At 42.2% G+C, this 20,574-nt stretch overlaps 2 protein-coding genes across 2 annotated transcripts in view; both read right to left on the minus strand.

Annotated features, from left to right (window-relative positions):
* SRD5A3 (steroid 5 alpha-reductase 3) overlaps positions 1-20,574 on the minus strand; it is a 390,804-nt gene that overhangs the window by 54,502 nt on the left and 315,728 nt on the right. The window lies entirely within an intron of this gene.
* CRACD (capping protein inhibiting regulator of actin dynamics) overlaps positions 1-20,574 on the minus strand; it is a 124,220-nt gene that overhangs the window by 28,223 nt on the left and 75,423 nt on the right. Inside the window, exon 4 of the mRNA XM_056490186.1 lies at positions 7,143-7,311. Within this exon, the coding sequence (XP_056346161.1) occupies positions 7,143-7,311 (169 nt within the window). The remainder of the gene's footprint in view (positions 1-7,142; positions 7,312-20,574) is intronic.

Consider the following 20,574-nt stretch of genomic DNA (forward strand, 5'->3'; position numbering starts at 1 on the left):
AACTTCCACATCACTTCCAAGGAAAGTGGGAAAACAGGGGCATCAGTTTATGAGCACTTCTGTTGATAATTCCAGTGATGACACTTCAGAGGCTGTTTGTGCTGAAAATAGTTGAATCATCATCTGACTCACTTTCAGAAACCTGACTAAATTACATGAATTATGGATGTGCTATATCAAAATACAAAGCACTTTTAATAAATCCTTAACATGCCCTCTCTGTGAAGATGTGTTGCAACCCAAATATCATGTTCCAGATTCAATTGCAATACACAAATTTTCAAATCTAATTTTTTCACACTGAGAGCTAAGTTAAATTCCATTTGCTTTTTATCCATTACTCATTTTTCTGAGGGGTATGTATGTGCTAAGAAAGTAGGAAATGTGAAACAAATCTCCCACAGTAAAATGGGACCACCCTGAGCCTGCAGGAAAAGTCTTGTTCCTCTCCCATGAAATGCAGCAGAGACCCTCTTTGGACCCTCCCTCAGCCATCCACTGCTATGAATCTATTTAGATGTGATTTTCCATCAGTTCCTGGTTCAGCTGAACAAATCCTGACACAAGTTTCCATGCTAGCTGCATATCTAGAGAGCTGTTGAGCTGTTGGACCGAGTCAGGCATCAATCAACATTTACAGGTCTGGGACTGCACCCTTAACTACATCAGAGCATGTGCAGGGACACTTTTGCACAGAGTACAACATTATTGTATTGACACTGGTGGCTATGATGTTTTTAGAGCCCATTTTTCTCCTCTTAAAGACAAATGTATGATCCTTTAAAATGGGGAAGCTTTTCCAGAAGGGAATACTGAGACCTCAGCTCTTATATAATCCCATGCTGGTGCATTACTGAAGTACAGAAATCTCACACCACCAGTTGCCTCTTTGGTGTGTCATAAATGTTCCTCCCACTCTCATATTAAGGAGTTAGAAATAGAAACTGGAAAATAAAGAGAAAGAATGAGTTGTTCTGTTCTTTTATGTTTGTAGAGACTGACTCCAAAAAGCCCAGAGTCTCATGACTTTCACTCTTTTAAATTTCCATTAGAAACCAATTCTGTAATCGTTAAAGATCAAAGTCAACTTTTTAACATAAAGCCATTTTGAAACAATAAAAAATTTAAAAAGCATGCAAAGCAAGAAAGAATTTGGTTCAGCCAGCTATTGACCCTGCATATAATCTCTTCAAAGGAAACAGAGAACCACTTCCCAGAATATTGCCCGAGGGGAATGACAAGTGCAGTGGTAGGTTGCCTCTACTTGATGTTTTGTTTTAAAAAAGAACAACATTTTGCATCTCCCATGAATGTCTGCAGGGCAGCTAGAGATGAGAAACATAAATTGCATTTTCTAGTCATTCCAGGGATGCATTAATACTGTAATAGAGGAAAATGGATTGCAATTCTGAGTATATTTTTAGTGTCCTCTTTTTCATCTGCTGGAAGGAGAGTTTTGGTTCTAACTCATGCCTGGATGGGGAATACTGTTCATGCTGTAACATGATTCTGAGTTAGAGCTGTGCTCAGACAGCACGTGACTTCATTGCATTAACAAACCCACAAACATGGGCCTCACAATCTCAACAGACAGAGAGAGACTTTTTCAGCAGGGAAGCTATTTCATAGAGTAAACTTAGAGATCATTTCTGCATTCATTCTAAATATATATTCATATCACATTCAGGAACCACTGAATTTCAGGGCACTAACTCTGGGAAAACTGCACAGTGCCCCGTTATGATCCATCTGAGTCCCACTGATGCCAAGGATCAGCTGAGCAGACAAACTCAGAGTAGCCCTGCTCTCTTCAAAGATATCACACAGCATTGTCTTAATACAAAGTTCCAGGCTGCTGTCATCAAGGGACTATGAACTCATCATAATTGTATTTTTCTTAGAAGTAGAGATCAAGCCTAGCTTTAAGTAGCTTATGCATCATGCTAATAATATAACTAAAATTATTATAATTAGGGACATAAAAATTACCCATGGGAAGTATCAAGGCCCTGAGTGCACTAACAAGCTCTGATGTCCCTGATCAGCTTCATCTGGAGCCTCCACCCACACACACAGGTCCAGGAGTTCTGTTTAAGGTCACACTTGAGGCTTTGGTCCCTGCCTGAGCCATGCTGGAGAAGTGCTGGTCTCCAAAACTGTGCCTGGCCATGAAGGTCTTTGATCCAGGAGGATCACAGGAGGAGTTTGCAGACCATCTCCTGGCTTGCCTTAGCCCTTCCTTCTCAGCTATGGACCTGCAGCAGCTCATGGACCCCTCCTGCTGTGGGGTCCCCTTGGTGTCCTGTCTGCCTTCCTTGAGGGAGTGGCCCTGCCCTTGCTGCTGTCTGACAAGAAGGTAATGAGGTGGGACTGCATAGTTCTCAACTCATGCATTTTATGTAATTATTCAGTAAATTGTCTAATCTCAGAAAGTGTCAGCATGTGCAAAGGAAAGCGTCACCCTGGTTTACAGTAATTCTGCAGGTGAATCCTAATGCAGCTTGAGGATGTAATTCACCAGTTAACATAAAAATATGCAGACTAGTAAAAGGAACAGGGCTCTAAATGGTCCAGCTTTCACAATTGACCTGACAATCCACTGCATGTGACACTATTTTGTCAAATAGCAGCACATGTTTTGCCCTGAAATATGGCAAAATATATAGAAAAGAAAGTGAGAAGTCTACAGTAGCCTTGGCAGGAATAATGTTATATAGGAACTGCATTGAGCTGATAAGGAAGGAAAGGAAGAGGAAATAAGACAGTACATTATATGACAGGTGACAAATCTGTTTAGTTCAGAGCCCAGCCCTAGACCTCACCAGCTGGTGAATATTAGAGTTGTAATCTTCCAGAATCTGGAAGGAAATTAAACACATGATGTTTAGGAGGGGGAGTGCAACAAAAACATCCAAAAGGGAGGCAAGGGAGAGGACAAGTAGGCAGTGAGACAGCCAGACCTTCCAGGGAGAATACAGGAAGACAGTCTATATGATAGTAGTGAAAACTAGAGTGAAAACAGTTCTGGGAATACTGAGGTGAAAATGAAGCTGATCACAGTCAGGGCTGAGGACAAAAGGTAAGTTAAAAATGTGAAACAGAGCTGATATAATGATATAAAATGTCAGGGTTTGCAGAAATACTCTCTACTGAAGGGCTCTCAGGATCATATACAAACTGCAGGTGCCTCAGCACTCAAGTAGGAGCTGGAAAAACAAAAGGCAAGCTAATGGCATTTATTGCAAATTTCCACTGAGTGATAAAATTAAAGCAAGTAGTAAAAAGTCCTAGATCAAACACCTGAGAGAAAGCTTCTGTAACACAAAGACTTCAGCAAGCTCGTAATAGAAGGAGGAAGTCAAGAGTTGAGGTTCCAAGAAAAGCTAAGGTCAGCAGAAATGCTGAATGTGATGTTAGCTTTATCTTCTCTCAAGACACCAGGAAGCACTTCAGGAAGGCTCTGGCCATGTGCTACTGAGTACACATCAGAAATGGCCATTCATAGGGTGGTTGTGGCTCCTATTTCTATGCTACTCAGCTGCAATATAAATGACAAAAAGGGAGAAACAACTCTAATTTCACCAAAACCTGTAATAAATTTATTTTTAAAAATCCATGCAAAAAGAAAACAGCAGCCACAACATTTTCTGTCCTGGAACATCCTCAGCACACCTCATAACCAAGAAATAAGAAACTTTTTCCAGGTGCATGCATACCAGCTGACACAAGTAAGGAAAATCCAAACTTGATTTTTTGATTGATCTAGATTGATTCCAACAGAACTGCCCAGTGCTGCAAGTAAGGGGTTCCCATTTTTTGGAGGACTGTGAAGACACTGAAGTGAGCTCAGAGACTTTCTCCTGGAAGGTCAGTGCTGTCACACTTGAGCCCTAAACAGCTGACAGGTCTAATTCCAGGTTCTCTGAAATAGTGCATCCAGCCTAAGGAAAGGTACTCTACTGTACCCCCAATAAGAGAAATTTAGTTCCCCACTGCCTCTGCACATCAAGCCAGAATGATAAACTTTAGTAGGGCACTGCACAGGTTCCCTTTCAGGTGTGTCCTCACAATGCTTGCTCAGAAGTTTGGTATCTGTCAACTGTGACAAAAAAGACAAATATAAAATCTTTTAATGTGCCAAACCATAGCCTCAGAACAGAAGCTTCAGTGAAGCTCCACAAACTTGTGGAGCTCTCTTGTAGTCAGTACTTCTACCTCCCAGCCCTTATGGTCTGGGCAGAAAGTTAAGGAATACAGTTTTAACTCTGTAAACTCAAGAAGGGCAATATAGAAATAGGAAAAGAAATTCCAGCAAGACAAACTGCAGCAGGAAATGTCCCACCTGGGTATTGCAAAACAACATAGATGAGTAAAGAGGTTGAAGTGTGCATATATCAGGATACCAAGCAAGTTATTTGCATCTGATGAATCCAGGATGTAAGAAAGGATGGACAGGCAGATCTCTCAGGCTGCTTCCAACTCAGCTAGTCAATCTACACCACATGCAGATTACCTAAATTGCTCCAGGCATGTCTGCATCACCCAGCAGCACAGTCTCCATTAGAGATTCAGGTGTTAGCTGTGAGCAGGCTTGTAAGCCAATACAGCACTCAGTGAAATACTAGCTCAGGTCTTGGAAGCAATACAGATGTCTTCTTTGGCCTACACTCATTCATTTGCTTGTTTCTACCTTCCTGAAGCAGCTTCCTCCCTTAATATATTTTCAAACCAACCATGTCCTCTCCCCAGAACAAAGCTAAACATTCACAGGACACATCTGTAGATAACAAATTCAGGTACCCTGCAGGCTGAGGAAGAAATATAGATTATTAAAGGAATGGGGACATCCCTGAGCTTTTATTGCAAAATTGGAACTTCTATTAAGCTTTTTTAATATACAGTTGTTGCACATCCTTAAATAATTTGAAGCAAATGGTTTTACAAAACTTCTCAGGATTTTGCTTATGTAAATATACTACTAGTTATTTGTACTTGCTCTAGTCTATTTCTGCATGGATAGTGGAAAATATGGCAATGCATTTACTCTCAGACAACTTGTAAACAACTATGTGCATTGTTTTAGTTAGTCTCTCTCTGCATTCAATTCATAAATGTTTGAAATTGCAGTAAAGGCTAATATATAGTGGATGGAAGACATGTTGAAAAGAGACTTGAGTGACAAAAATGACAAAACTAAGTTTCCAAAGCAATTGAATGCACTGCACTGAACATTCATGCTTGCAAAATGAGTAACGTGTCAAAAACTACCTGCAAACTGAAAATTATCATCAAATCCCACCCACATTTGCACCATGAAGCCTGACAGGAAAAACAGAGCTTTGACTATTTCTAGCAAGTTAAAACCTCTCAGGAATCAGGAAAGAAATGTTCCACTTGAGATGAGACATGGGACCCTTCACATTTACTAATCCCCTCTGATTTAAATTGTACTCTCTGATTTTTAGCCACCAGAGGCTAACTTCTAAGGCTTTTGTTAACTAGAAAAATTAAAAGGTCTAAAAATGCAAACATTTAACAGTCTCAAGCAAGGTCTGCCACACCTGTTGAGGACCAGGACAAGTTCCCATATCACTGTTTGTTTCTGGGTGCAGCACTGCAATTTCAGTTGTGCCAAATGGGAATTCCCTGATAGTGAGGCGATACTGTTTGGTTTGCTTGTGAAGGAAAAGGCACTAAAACCTCCTTCAGTGGCTTGGCACAGTGCACTCAGGTAATGCATTGCAGCAGTGGTCAGGCACACCTCCAGCTACAGTGTGGCCATGCTCAGTACTGATTTTCTGAAAAAGTTGGGATGAGCAAAAGAGGTGTACAATATTATACCACAGAAACCAAAGGAAACCTAGTACTCAAGGAATTTCACAGAATGAATAAAACCCCAGAAAATAAAAAAAACCCACAAATAAATAATTTTAAAAATCGTATTTTCATAGGCACTATTAAAAATAGTGTTCAGGGTGACACTTGTGATACACATTTCATTCTTGAGCAGAAGGATTTGGAATTGTGTTTTTAGCCTTTCAGGGTTTTCTGTTACACTTTCAGGTACACTCCCCAGTGCAAACAGCTCTTTTCTTCCAAAACAGCAGGCTTTGATCAGGTGTCAGCTAACCTCTCTGAGACAACCAGTTGGAAAGTGAAATAAGTATTACTGGCTCTAGCAGTTTGTGCATCTGGTTTTGGGACTTTGTTGTTATTGGGGTAAGTGTTTCTTTGGGTTTTGTTTGCTTGGGTGTGTTTGGTTTGGGGTTTTTTCTCCTGTTCCTAGTTAGAGATTGCTGACTTATTTACTCTGTACAGTTTCTTACTCCCACCACCCCCACAGAAAATTCTCATGCTGTCCTTCTGTCATCCTCTGTTGTCACTGGAATATGATCTGATTTTCAGATGCCTCTCTCCCCTCTCTTCCTTCTTCTACTCTACATTCAAATAGGTTCAAAATAAAAGCAGCCTGTCTGTTGACCCCAATTACAATGCAAAAATTATTTGGGACAGAGTGAAAAAGGATTCATAAAATTCACAGAATGACTAGGTTGGATGAGACCTTCAAGATCATCAAGTCCAACCCATGCCCTAACACCTCAGTTGAACCATGACACCCAGTGCCACATCCAGCCTTTTTTTAAACACATCCAGGGATGGTGACTGCACCACCTCCCCGGGAAGACCATTCCAGTGCTTTATCACTCTTTCAGTAAAAACCTTTTTCCTAAAATCCAGCCTGGTGCAGCTTGAGACTGTGTCCTCTGGTTCTGTCAGCTGCTGCCTGGATGTGTCTGTCTCAACCAAAATACACCACCTTGCAGGGAGATGTGTCCAATAAAGCATCTATAGCAGCCAGCTCAAGTTTCTCTTTTCCCCGTTTTAAAAGCAGGGGGATGCCATTAATACCTCTGCTCAGGTTAAATCACAGAGCTGGATTCAAATCCATTTCAGTTTCCCCCTGGGATTTCTTATTTGCAGAGCAGCACGCGTGGAAGCAGTGAGACTTTGAGGTGTAAAGCAGCAGGTGTCACGCTCAGGGGAAGGAGGGGTGCACAAATGTAGGCATTGCTGCCATTCAGCAGAGGGAGAATGTAACTGTGGTTCGGTGAGGGGCAGGGGGACGAGCAGCGCTCACTCACCTCAGCCCGCCGCTCGGCTCCTCATCCGAGGAGGAGGCTCCGCTGCAGATGTTGCCGAACGAGTGGCTGGGCTTCAGCTTGGGCTCCTCGCACTCCGAGGCGGGCTCTCTTTTCTTCCTCCTGCCGAAGAGCTTCTTGAAGGGCTGGAACTTGCCTGCCTTTTTCTTGTCTGCGGACGGGAGGACAGAGCGGCGCGGGGCTGAGCTGGCGGCTCGGAGGAGGGAGCGCGGAGCGGGTCAAAGGGCGAGCGCAGCCCCGAGCGGCGCCCGGCCCGCAGCCCGCAGCTCGCACTGGCCCCGAGCAGCCCCGAGCAGCCCCGAGCAGCACCGAGCAGCACCGAGCAGCACCGAGCCCGCAGCTCGCACTGGCCCCGAGCAGCACCGAGCAGCCCCGAGCAGCCCCGAGCAGCACCGAGCAGCACCGAGCAGCCCCGAGCCCGCAGCTCGCACTGGCCCCGAGCAGCCCCGAGCAGCACCGAGCAGCACCGAGCCCGCAGCTCGCACTAGCCCCGAGCAGCCCCGAGCAGCACCGAGCAGCCCCGAGCCCGCAGCTCGCACTAGCCCCGAGCAGCCCCGAGCAGCCCCGAGCAGCACCGAGCCCGCAGCTCGGACTAGCCCCGAGCAGCCCCGAGCCCGCGGTAGCCCCGAGCAGCGCCCAGCTCGCCATGGAGCGAACGCCGCGCTGCGCCTCGCTGGGAGCGCGTCAAGCCACCAGCGACAAACATCTCCTCTCCCCGAGTTTAAGGATAGGCAGCCAAACTTTTGGATCAACGGAAAGGATAGTTTTGCAAAGCCAGAGCGTAACGCTGCAGTGGTTTTTGGTTTTATACCACGGTTTTGAGCGTTTACCAAAAGGCAAACACAGCTTTGGTCACCCCGCTTTGGAAGAGATGGATCCCCTGCCTTGGATTGAAAGCAGTTGAAAACAAACAGCTGTGGTTTAGTTATGAGGCATCATAACTAAACCAGTCAATTTACAAATGAACAAAGAGAACAGGATGAATTTCTGTTGGTTTGTACTGGGTTACTTCAATGGGTTACCCCAGCTTTATATCAGCAAAGTCAACACATTTCTCTGGCTTTCTTCCCCTAAAAACTGAGGACCGAATTTGACCAAGCATTTCTTCCTCGAGACACTGAAATTTTCAAAGCTACACGAAAAAAAGCACAGCAAAACCACAAAACACACATGAAGACAGGAACAAGAAATAAAAAAGTTAACCAGGAAAAAAAGGTAACATTTTTACTTCCACCAATGACTGGAAAAAAATAAATGTGGCTTCAATCTACTGTCCCCCGTCTATTAAAAAGAAGTACCATGACTTTCATGAATGGGCTAATTCCTAGGGGCTGGGATGAATCAAAGAATACATAAAACATAATAACTGTTAAAGCACTTTACTCCTTTAGGCTTTACCTTAATTTTGCTGTAAATCTACTTAAAACAAGCTAGTTGGGTTTTTTCTTTGTTTGTTGTTGTTTTTTTTTTTTAAACCCCAGCATTCAGCCTCCTGTCATAGTCTAGTTTGAGAAGCATCATGTTGTGCTGATGACCAATATTTTCATGAGCTAATTACATTCCTTTAATTACATGACATGTGCTTTTCTCTCAGGCTGTGTGCACACACTGCCTCAGCGTGCTCTACTCCTCCTGTGGGCTGGGGCTCAGCAGAAAGCCCCAGTCTGGTTGCAAAGCACATGCAGGCTCCATAGGAACTTTTGGCCAAGAAACTCAAAATATCTTCTGTAGTGCAATAGCATTCTTTAGCTCCTTCTCAGGTTTTACACTCTACTCTGCTATACCTAAACAGGGTAAGGCCACATCTGGGTAAGACGCCTTTGTAGTCACTGGAGGAATATCTGCAGGGTTTTCAGAGGGAGAAAATGTGCCCAAGCGTATTTTGACCTGCCTGCTTCCAGTGGTAGGTAGTTTCCAAACTAGCATAGTGCCAGAGAGCCAAAGTTGAACCCAGCTTGGCATCAAACCTACACACAGTTCATCTATCTGTATCTGATTATGGATGAAGAAATCTACATTGAAACTACAAAGTCAAAGAACAAGAGAAGGTAATTCTTCCTTTACAGATCCATAAGAAGTTCACACAAACATAATTCTACTTGGGCAGTCAGGATACACAGCATTTGTATAAAACATCAGGGTATCTGAATAGCAGCATAAAAATAAAAACATGAAATTATGAACTTCAAATTCAGGCCCAGCATCAGAATTTTCCAGTCTAGAATCACAATAAGCAGATGAGGAAAACAACACCTGGAACAGCAGTTTTACCAGTGTAAAAAATGGGATATGGAAGATTACCAGTCTCCCAGCCCTGCTTTCCATAAGCAGATCCACGTGCATCTCCAGCCAGACCAATTGCTTGCTGCTCAATTCTGACTTTAGATATATGTAGAATGTATTTATATATAATACAATATATTCCTATATGAAAAAGACAGCAGGCAATCATGCAGAGAAAGAGAGAAATTATTGCTCTTGGCCACATCTGCTCTGGCCCTTTACACACTTCAGAAGCTGACTGCAAAACACCATAAATCAAATGGTAGAGCATACAGGACAGAAAGCATCAGTGCCAGACACAAGGCTGGGTAGAAGAGTTATTTGTTCAGAGTTCTCACCTTGCTTGTTTCCTCAGCTTTCTTTGAAAGGGAAAGCTGCATGATGCCAGTTTCACTGGTTAATTTAATCTACTGCATAAATCAATTCAACTACAGCATTTTTTAAAAAAGATTCTCACCATGTCATTCATCCACATTACTCTTGTCCCCTCCTCTTTTCAAAATCTTCAGATATAACTGTGAATTGCCTCATTGACTCTAAATCTACAGTACTGATTCACCAACTGTGAGTCTAGTGTTGTGGAAATGTAACAGGTCAACACAGCTTTCATCTCATCAAAATGAGTGAAAACCAACACACTTATTTGCAGCCAAGATCTTCTTTTCCCCATGTGATTTAACATGTCCCTTAGCTGTTTCCTTGCTGCAGACCCATCATCACAGCTGTCACATTACTAAGCATGAATTCTTTAAATCAGGCTTTGTGACTCATTCCAAAGCCAAAGAACACCCTGCCCTGCACAGGCTGCATGTGCTGTTCTCCATCCTGCCAGGTTTCCAAGGAAGGAATGCCTGACCACTGAGACAAAGTCTGTTTATGTACATTTTTCACAAGATCTTATGGAGGAAGACGTGGGATGATACTGAAGGGTGAAATGCTTCCTGTAAGAGTAAAACAAGTACAAACAGTATTCCAAACACCAGCAATGCAGCAGACAATTCTCTCCACAAAAGCCTTTTGCATCTGTAATTCTCAAACACAACGCATCCCTTCTGTCAATCTCTACTGCTGAAAGAAAAAAATGGGATAGGGAAGGATGAAAGTTGGGACATTCAGTGGTGTCAACTTGCAACAAGGACAATTGCTGGGAGAGCCAGGAAACAAGTCAGCTTACATGTGTCATTTGCTCCTCTCCTTAATCATTTTAATGGAATCCTAGAGATCCAGCCCCAGGAGACCAGGGGAAATAAGCAATTAAACCTTTTTTCCTGTCGGTTTGACATGTCTATCTTGTTGAAATCACTGTAAACAGTTAACAGTAAACCAGTTTTGAATCACAGAATAACATAAGGTGTGAAGGCGACAGATAAACAAGGTTGGATACACCAGCTAGGATAACACAGCACATATGGTAGGCACTCCCTTCTCAGCTACCAGAAGAGTAGCAGGGCAGATTAGAATAATCTGTAACTTGTCATATAATTTGTCAGATGCACAAAGACATGCAGTGTGTAACACAGAGCCAGTTAAGGCAGAGAGCATCATGCAGGCAGCACATGGTGCCTTCATTCCCAGTGAGGGAAGCAGCTTCTGCTCTCACAGTCTCTCTTTTGTGCTCTCCAAGAAAGATGAAGGTGGGTGCAATGGCCTTTATTGCCAGGAAATCAGGCACAGCCTTTGGACTCCAGCTGGCAAAGCCTTATTGACATGCCAGCTGAAAATTCCCCATAAAATAGCTTGGAGTGAAATTGCTCAATTCCATTGGGATTCCCAGGCTGTGACACCTTTCAAAAACAGCACAGAATCCTCAACACAAGCACAGGCCAAACAAAGCCTTAACTACTGTGATTATAGAGGGAAGATATTTAAATTATTGGGAAGGCAGTGAGCAGTGCATCCCAGACCACATGCAAAGGTGAGGTTAGGCCACTGGAGGGATAGAGGAGAGGTCAATGCTCCCAGAAATATCTGAAAACCAGTTTCCAAGCAAAGAGAACTTAACATGAGAAACAGAAAGACTCACATAATCATAGAAGAGACACCTAGGTGTTGATTCCTTGCAGCTTTTCCTATTTGCTGCAGTGCTGGGGGCACTCACAGCAGTGTGGGTGGGAAAAGCTGGGGGGCAGGTCATCTCTGAGCAGAGCTGCCCAAGCACTTACATCAGCTGGTGGGTAGAAAGATGATTCTTGAGGGAAAAAGAACTAGAACCAGGATCCATAGTGTTGATTTGAATTTTAAGTTATTATGACCAAGATTTTACAAGCCCCAGTTTTGAAATGGGATTTGCAAAGATTTCACAGAATTTTTTTGCTCACTGTATGAAATGCAGCACCTGTCTATGACACTTCTCCTAGTATGAGATATTGCACAGGACCTGTCTCCAAAATGATGCTCTTTGTTAGTGAATTTAATGACTATAAAATATTCTGTAATAAACTAGATTAATGAGAATATGAATTATTTAATTGAATAGACATTTCAATGAATTTAGGGAATGGAAATCCGTATCAATGTAGCATTAAGAACTCTGTGGCAGAGAGAGGACATGTGGGTTACTGGGCTATAGGCACGATAAGCAGCCAAGGTGGAAAAGGGGACTAAAAGATATTGTTAAGAAGGTAATATTTCTCATTGCATCTCTACAACAGAAAAAGGCTGCTATAGTACACATTCCTGGTACCACTATTAAAAAAGACCCTGTTTCAAGCTAATGGTATGCTTATTGATGCACTTTTTACAATAACTCAGGATGTATCCACTACAATAAGCTCTGCCCTGTTGAGCCTTGGGTTGGCTGTGCATCTGCAAAAACTTCTTTGCTTTTCAGGTGCCCACCAAAAAAGCTGCCTTCTGTCTGTTCTTATGGGACTGAGCTTCTCTGGGCAAACTAGGATTGGCACTGGCTTGCAGCTTTCCCACTCACTCCACATCTCAGTACATCCATTCCTGTGAGATGCCAGAGACCCTTGTTTTTGCTGATAAATTTTCAGCGCTCCCTGGAGAGGTGTTTTCACTCCTCCAGAAAAGGAAAATAAATTGTTTGTAATCAAGGAGGAAAAGAGCAAGCTTTGCTCTGCCTAACCATGTTCCTATGTTTTAAAATAGTTGTGAGCTCCTGTACCTGTGGTAGCTCATATGATTCCACAGTGAAAATTGGCTTCGGACATTTTCTGCTGTCATGACCTGCCCTCAATCCATTGCCCTCTCTTCCACAGGTAGCTGGGGTTGATAAATGAACACAATCTAAATATACAAAACAGGCATAAACACCAAAGAACCCAAGGAAACATTTAAGAGAACATACAGGGAATAAAGATTGACATAAAAAAAAAAAAAAAAGACTGATGCTCAGATTCAATAAAGTAACTTCTGAGAAATGGTTTCACCTCTGTGAGACATTTAGTGATAGCACACAACACTCATAAAGCTGACAGTATGCAATAGTCCTATGCTGACTAAGATAATATCAACTGACATAACATCAATACCTGAGAAACATTAATGAAAACAAGACTGAGAGGTATCAAAGGCGTCAAATTGGTGTAGCCACAGTGGTCTAATGAAACACCTAGGCAAAGTAAAGGAAAGATAGTGGGCCATTACTTGCCTCTTTTTCCAAGAGTATCAGGTGATCTTACAACAGATACTATTTCCTGCAAACCTTGTCCCAGAGAGGGTGGGGTATTCTTGGATTACCTGATATAAACTAGTAATACTACCTAAAGTATCCACAACGAAGCAAGAGTGAATCTTACTTTCCAGAAACATCTTTTTTCCCTTGCCATCTGCAGAAGTAAAAACATTTCCACAAAAAACAGCCCATTTTGTGATTTTTCTTCCTCCCAAAGACTATTTTCCAGAGCAACCATACATAGCTGAGACAGTCAGCTGTTAGGAGACACTTATAAATCATAATAGAGTCTACTAATGTTCAAGCACCATGTAATATGCTTTATCATCCAGAGCAAGGAAAGAGCTATTTCAACACTTCTCTTGATACCTCAATGAAATACACTCTTGAGGATAAAAGGACTTAACCTCCACTGCATGAGGCTTGGCACAGTGGTCTTTACAAGCAGCAAAGAGATATAAATGAAGAGGAGGAGTAAATAAAATTTTTTAAATGTTTGCATGACATTAAGAAGAAGGACTACAGCTAAGTAAATATCCACTTCTTCAGTCTCATTTACTATAGCAAAAGTCTCCTTTCACTTCTGAGCTCCTGTTCTCCTCTTTTCCCCTATCTCTTAATTAAAATCTTCCCAGCCAGTCTTTGTATTTCTGTGCCTTCTATTTTCATCAAGCATCACAATGAGTGGTCCTAAAGGTCAGAAACCCTCACTCATCCAACCCTTAGTTTTAATACTCACATTCTGCCTTCTTAATCCATCCCACTGCCATCCTTGGGCAGCACCTTTAGGACAGAGAAGACTCTGCCCTCCAAAAAACACAACCAGACTTGGAGCAGGTAGTTCACTTTGGGAATGTGTGAGGTAGGCTGGGGATAGCAGAGACTCCCAGCAGGGAAGACAGTATGAGAACTTCAGGAGCAAACTACTGTGGTCAAGGGGTTTCCTTCTTCCAGGGGAAAGCACCAGTTACAGTCTACACAGTGAGTTGCCAGGGGGTGTAAAAAAAGTTGGATTTACTGAGGACAGTAAGAATAGGTAGTGGAGTTCATACCTATGAGGACATTTGAGAAAGGGTTAAGTAAATGCAATAGGTTTACTGAGATGCTGGGCTGCACTGCAGGACATACCCAATAAGATAAAACCTGCTTATTATAGCTCTGGATGCAGTGATGCGTGTGAGACCTTCTGATTCACCAACAAAATATTATGTAACAGAAGGGAGAAAGCTTTGTTTTACTGGTGCAAGGCTTTCTAACTCCAGTTATTAATGATGGGAAACCCTTTTGGTGTGCTGGGCTTTATCTGAGGTTTCCAGAGCTGCTTTAAACACTTGATGCCAATGCAATGAAGAGATGTTGGATCATCATTTCAATCTCAGAGAAAAGAACAACAACAACAAAAAAAGGTAGAACATGGGATTCCTTCAGTACGTTATTTCTTGGGTGGGAAAATTCCTGTTTGAAAGGAGTCCTGGCCATGCTGCATGTGAAAAGATAAACCTCCCCAAGGCAAAGCTACTTCTCTGAGGCCCCATGTCAGAGCAGTGCAAAGTCCAGGGAGTACCACGTGCACTGGACAAACAGCTCCCACTGCCCCTCCCCAGCTGCCAGAGGTCATTTATACCTCCTCAAGGCTGGCACAGGCTGCTGACAGACCAGGATCCCACAAACCACAATTTCTAAGATCATTCTTGCAAGGGATTGTGTTACATGAACAGTTTTTCATGCCCCTCCATCTCTAAATAAATCCAGTCAGCATTTTTAGATCCATACCACCTCCAGTTTTCCATTGGTGAGAGGAGGAGCATTTCACCATCACAGAAACTACTGACAGAAAATGTTAATTTTCATGAGGAGAGCATGAAACTCACAGACCAAACCTCTTCAGTGATAAGGCAGAAGTGCTACCAGCATGCTGCTGAGTTCTACCAATAAGAAAAAGCCAAAGAAGGACAGTTCAGAGTGCTATGCCAGAAAGTCTGGATGGCTGGAGGACTGGGATAACTGGGATAGAAATGAGCTGAAGTATTATGTACAAGCTCATTCCTTTAGGGCCTACTGCTGAGATGTCCCAGATCAGCTAGAAATGGGTGAGAAGAGAGATGTACCACTCCAGCTGATCACAGGATAATTATAAGCCAGCACTGTAATGTTGCTGCAAAAGTGAAATGTCCTCCTTTGGAAAGGGCTCTGAGGAGTGGCAGGGGTTACTGACCAAGCAAGGGGCTGGAGAGCCACTGACTAATAAACCACTAGTAAAGCAAGGCTTTAAGAAAGGAGACACTTCCAATATATTTTAGATTGGGATTTGGAATTTTTCCTTTTTTTTTTTTTAGGGGAAACAACAAACTAATGCATTACTGAATCACTGTGACACAAAATAAATTCTCTCTTCAATGTCACATAAAGGCAATATTATTGGATAAAAATTTCATGTCATGGTGTATTAAACAAATGCATTATTTCTGCTTTTTGTGTCTAACACAAACAGAGACCAGTACAGACAGAGATACTCAGAGTATTTTTTTTCCTTTTCGCACAGTTTTAGTATAACATATTTTACAATGAAAAAAATATATGAATTTTAAATTTGCAGCACAGACAAGCTGCTAGAATATTTTAAATAGGTCAGATTAAATGGTGAGAGTCAGATTTTTATTTTATGAGTTTACCTACTCCCCTATCATAAGAGATGTTAGCAGGTTTTCTTGAAATTATCAATGCACCTTTTGAGTTAGGGCAGCTCCACTATGAAGTAAAAATATATTTTAAAAAATTCCAACATAGTTCTACATGTAGCTCTAAATGAAGGGGAGGGAGATCAGGAGAAAGGGAAACCCCAACAATTACTTTATGCCTGTGTGCTTTCTTTCAAAGCTCTGAATTATAAAGTGATATAGAAAACACAGGAGTAAAACAAGTCTTATTCTAAGCAAATTAGGAACTATTCCAGTGCACATATTAATTAATAAGCTTGTCATTAAATTTTATAAGGGTCAAGCTGAACAGAAGGCAGTAAATCCACCTCCCCTCCCCAGCTTTAAGGAACTAAAATGTCAGGATCATCTCCAATTTTTGCAATGAATCACACGACCCCCTTATTTGAGCAACCTGAAAGCCAAGATAAATCTGACCTCAGGCTGAATGAGTCTAAAAGAACTGAAACAGCTTGTGCTGATCTCTGATTTCACAGAATTAGATCATGCTGTTGTGGTTTTTAGCTGTGTGGCAAAATAAAGATAATAAACCATATCTTAAGAAAAGGGCCGCATAAACTGTAGCAATCACAAATTCTCCAGCAAGCTTTGGTAAAAAACAAAGACCAAAGTCAATGGTGAAAACCACAGTGGGGAGAAACATGGAGCTGGGAACAGTTCTGTTTTGTTGTGTTTGAGGTTTCTTTAACTTCTGGAGGAAGACAAACCTCCCTTATTCTGTTGGGCAAGGTAGACAGAAGGAAGCGTGGCACTCATTCCCCAGACTGGCATATCCCCAAAATATCACAGAAATAACTCCAGTCAGCAGCAGAGGGGCTGAAGATCCTGCTCTGAGCTCCACTCCCAAGTCTGGAAGGGAGTGCTGTCACAGGGAGCCATCTCTGCTGCTGGAGCTGTGCAGAGCTGTGGCAGGAGGACACCTTTGGCTCCCCACTGCTCCCCTCCTGCTGCAGGCTTCCCTTTCCCAGCCACCCTGCCAGCCACACTTATCCTTCTGACAAACAAATCCTCTGATATTGACACAAAATGTGGATGGATTAAGGTTTGGGGCATCAATCTTGAGTCAGGGAAATTGCCTATTTACCAAACATCAGGATTCCCATTGTGTGAGCAGCTTTCACTGCATACACAAGCCCAGATTATCATCCTCCTCAGGAAGAGCAGCACTCCACTGAGAGCTCTCTGTGTTGTTCAGGGACAAGATTTGCCTGCTGGGTATATCAGCAGGAGAGGACAGTCAGCTATTTGTGTGCTGCCTGCAGCTCCTCCTGTCCCTCTTGCATCTCCAGCATCACAGTCTCAGCCTGGCAGTGCTCAGAGAACACCACCACGCTGCACTTCCACCTCTCCTGATGACACTCCATCATTCCAGTCTGCACTGGATCTCCCTTTTGAGGACCAGGGTGAGATGGCCATTTCCAGTTTTTCAGAAATTGCCCATTTTCATAACATAGGCCACTATCCGAAGGATGAAATTGGTGTCTTAATATTGACAGGAATGCTATCCAAAAATAGCTCCACCTGAGCCAGCACTTAACCAGCATTGTTACCAGCAATTTCAGAAACAAGATTTTGAGAGTTAAACAGACCATGGAGATAAAACTGATCATAAGTATCAATCACTAATTATACTAGCAGTGAACACACCTAACCTAGCTGCTCCTTATCCATCACCTGTTCCCATGCAGTGAGCAGGCAGCAGGCTGAGGCACAAATCTCAAACAACTTTTACACAGAAGGAGAAGATTAAAGACAGGAGCAGGAACATCCACATCCACACCAGAGCTCTCAGCCTGGGTTGTCTTCACCACCCAGGCCAAGCACAGACAAAAGATGAAAGTAAGATATTTTTGTGATAGGAAGAGGACTGGAAATCTTCAGGTTGAAGTTCTGGCAACTTTCTCAAACACTAGATCTGCTTTAGAAAAGGAGTTTTAATTGACTCAATTCCTTGTCTTTTCATCAATGTACCAGAATATACAGAATAATGAGAGGGAGGTGATTGGTTTGCCATTGCTTTCCAGAATTAAAACTAGAGGAGCAAGACATCACTTGAAGGGCTTACTGACTGGAAAACAGAGAAACCTGATGAAATTTTACCTTTTAGACCTACCTAAAAATATGTAAAAGATAAAGCATCTTGAATAGTTTTCTTCTGATATTTGCAAAAGTTACAATATTCATTTCATAGAACACTAGGATGTATTTTGCCATCAGTTATTTGGCTAACACTGTGTATATTAACATATAACACTAATAAGTAGGAACAGTGTTATTTTAAATGTCAGCCAAGTGAGATTTCAACTCCAAATAGAAATATCAAGAAAGGGTTCTTTATAAATTCTGAAACATCAAAATGAAAAAAAACACCCATCATACTACAGTGCTGCTAAATGAAATCTCCCCCTCTGCTCTATTTTATGAGGCTAGAATAAAATTAATTACTCATGAAGAAGCAAAATTAAAGAGGAAAAGAGAAGCAGCCATGAAGAGACGATACTCAAGCATTTAAAAACATCTAAAGTAATTCACACCCAAAATGACCTTTGCACAAAAGCATAACTTTCTCTATTCCTGAACTAAGACATTTCCTTTTAAAACATTTTGCCTTTAGGTAGCGAGAGCAAAGAGAAAATATTGTTTCCTATTTTAATGCTGTTTTGGTTCCAGGCGAGGATTTTCCAGCCAGGATGTGACTGATCACACTAATCACACATCGTCTCACTGTGCTGAGAATACAAAGCATTATCATCATTACACTGGTGAAAAACATCAAATTTAGCCACACAAGGTGAACAAGATTAAACTTCACTGAGAAAGGAGACAGCACTTTCACTGAAACATCACTTACCCACATTGGAATTTATCTACCATTTACTACATGCCAGAACAAAGAATGGAGGGGACTCAGGTGGCCAGGCACATCTCAGGGCCCCATGTGCTAGTGAGGATGGTTAAACATAACAGCCAAGGGAATTTAATGCACTGTAGATTGCAGGATATGACATCAAGATGGGCCCTTGAGTGGAAACTGTTCAAACATGCAGTGTGTAGCCTTGGAAAGACACTGGGAGTGCAGGTTGTGTCTGTCATAATCTGAGGGGCTGCAGCAGCTGTGACAGCCCCAGGGACCAGCCAAGTGCTGTGTCTCATGATGCAACATCATTCCAGAAAATGTTTCTTGTGCAGGGTGTTTTTTGTCACATTAGATATCTTCCAGGTGTTCCAGTCCAATGGCAAGACCAAGGAACAGAAATCCTGTCCTGGATCTGACTACTGCCAGGGTCTGTCTGTCTAGTGTGGATGGGAGCTGGGTCCATTTCAGCAGCTCTGAACACTTGTTTCCTGCCTGCTGAGGAAAATTTGGATCCCTACAGCAGGGATCTGGGTACAGGACTGGGTGCCCTGACTGTCCAGTTAAGGGAAGTTCACAATGAGAGTCAGAGGAAGCCCACTTTGACCAAACTGCATTTATCTCCCTTCCTTAACTTCTCTGACATCACACACTTCTTTACACCCTGCATAAACACCCTTACACCTGATACTCCTGCTCTACTGGTAAAACTCAAGGTCCATGACCACTCACTGTAAAAAATATCAGAGAGCAGGTTTGGGAAAGGGCTGGGGCCAGAGGAGAGCAAGGAACACCTACTGAGTTTTAACCCTTTTTACTTGCTTTGTGTCTATTCTTAACTTCCTAGACTATGAGCACTCTCTAGCTGAGTCAGTGTTACTCCATCTCTGTAAAGCATCACCTCTGGTTACAGTAACACATGAAGGTTTGAAAAGAATTCTGACAGTACAAATATAATAAATAAGATGAAAGTGTTTAAATGTAATCAGTTTTCATTATGTGACCAACCATCCTCAAGAGATGCTCACATCTCTGTGACCTATTTTGACACTGAGACAATGCAAAGCATCTCAAAATAAATCCAAATTGAAACTTTGTTCACATAAATATTTCTGAAAGATTTGTCAAATATGAGTATGGAAACAACCATAGATGTTGCTTTCTCCTGTGTGCTTAGAGAAGAGGAAAAGTAACACATCTAAAAGTCCTGGGTGAAGAGAACAGTCATTCCAGTGCTCTGTGTTGGCCCTAGATTAGACCTCCAGATCCTCATGCCAACTTTTCTACTGCATTTTCAGAAAAATCCTGATGCTCTAAATGACTGTGCTAATCTTGATCATTCTTTTAAAGAGCAGAGCTAAAGCCCAAAAGCCATATGTGCAGCAACACCCACCCAGGACAGTCAGGAAAGAACCATTTAATTTAGAGACATGAAATGACAGCACTGTCAACAGTAGGAAGGCAACTTTACATAGTGTACAAGTTAAGCTTAGGCTTCTCCCACCCCTTCACCCCTCTTTTTGACTTTTTCTGACTAAGTTCTGGATATAATATGGAAGAAAGAAAAATGCCAGTTGTGGGGCAGGAATACATTGTAATGCCAATGCAAAATATCATCTCCTCCAGGACTTTTCCACCAGAGGATATGTCTCAATCACAAGAAAAAACACATTCCCTCCTTTTTTTTTCCCTGCTCTTACACTGTAGATTGTTTGATGACAAACTCTAAAATTAATGAACATACCTCATCAGAACAAACAGGACACTCTCCAAATATTCTGGTTTTCAGTTCACCTGGATTTATCAGGTCTGTCTCTATCTGATGGTAGAGAGATGATGCATACCTCAGGATGTGGATTGTTCATAATGTGTTTGCAGAAAACATTATTCCTAACAAATGCAATTTGTTCTGCTTTAGTCACAGTT

The sequence above is a fragment of the Oenanthe melanoleuca genome, chromosome 4 (genome assembly GCF_029582105.1).
Source record: "Oenanthe melanoleuca isolate GR-GAL-2019-014 chromosome 4, OMel1.0, whole genome shotgun sequence".
In the NCBI taxonomy this organism is placed as follows: Eukaryota; Metazoa; Chordata; class Aves; order Passeriformes; family Muscicapidae; genus Oenanthe; species Oenanthe melanoleuca.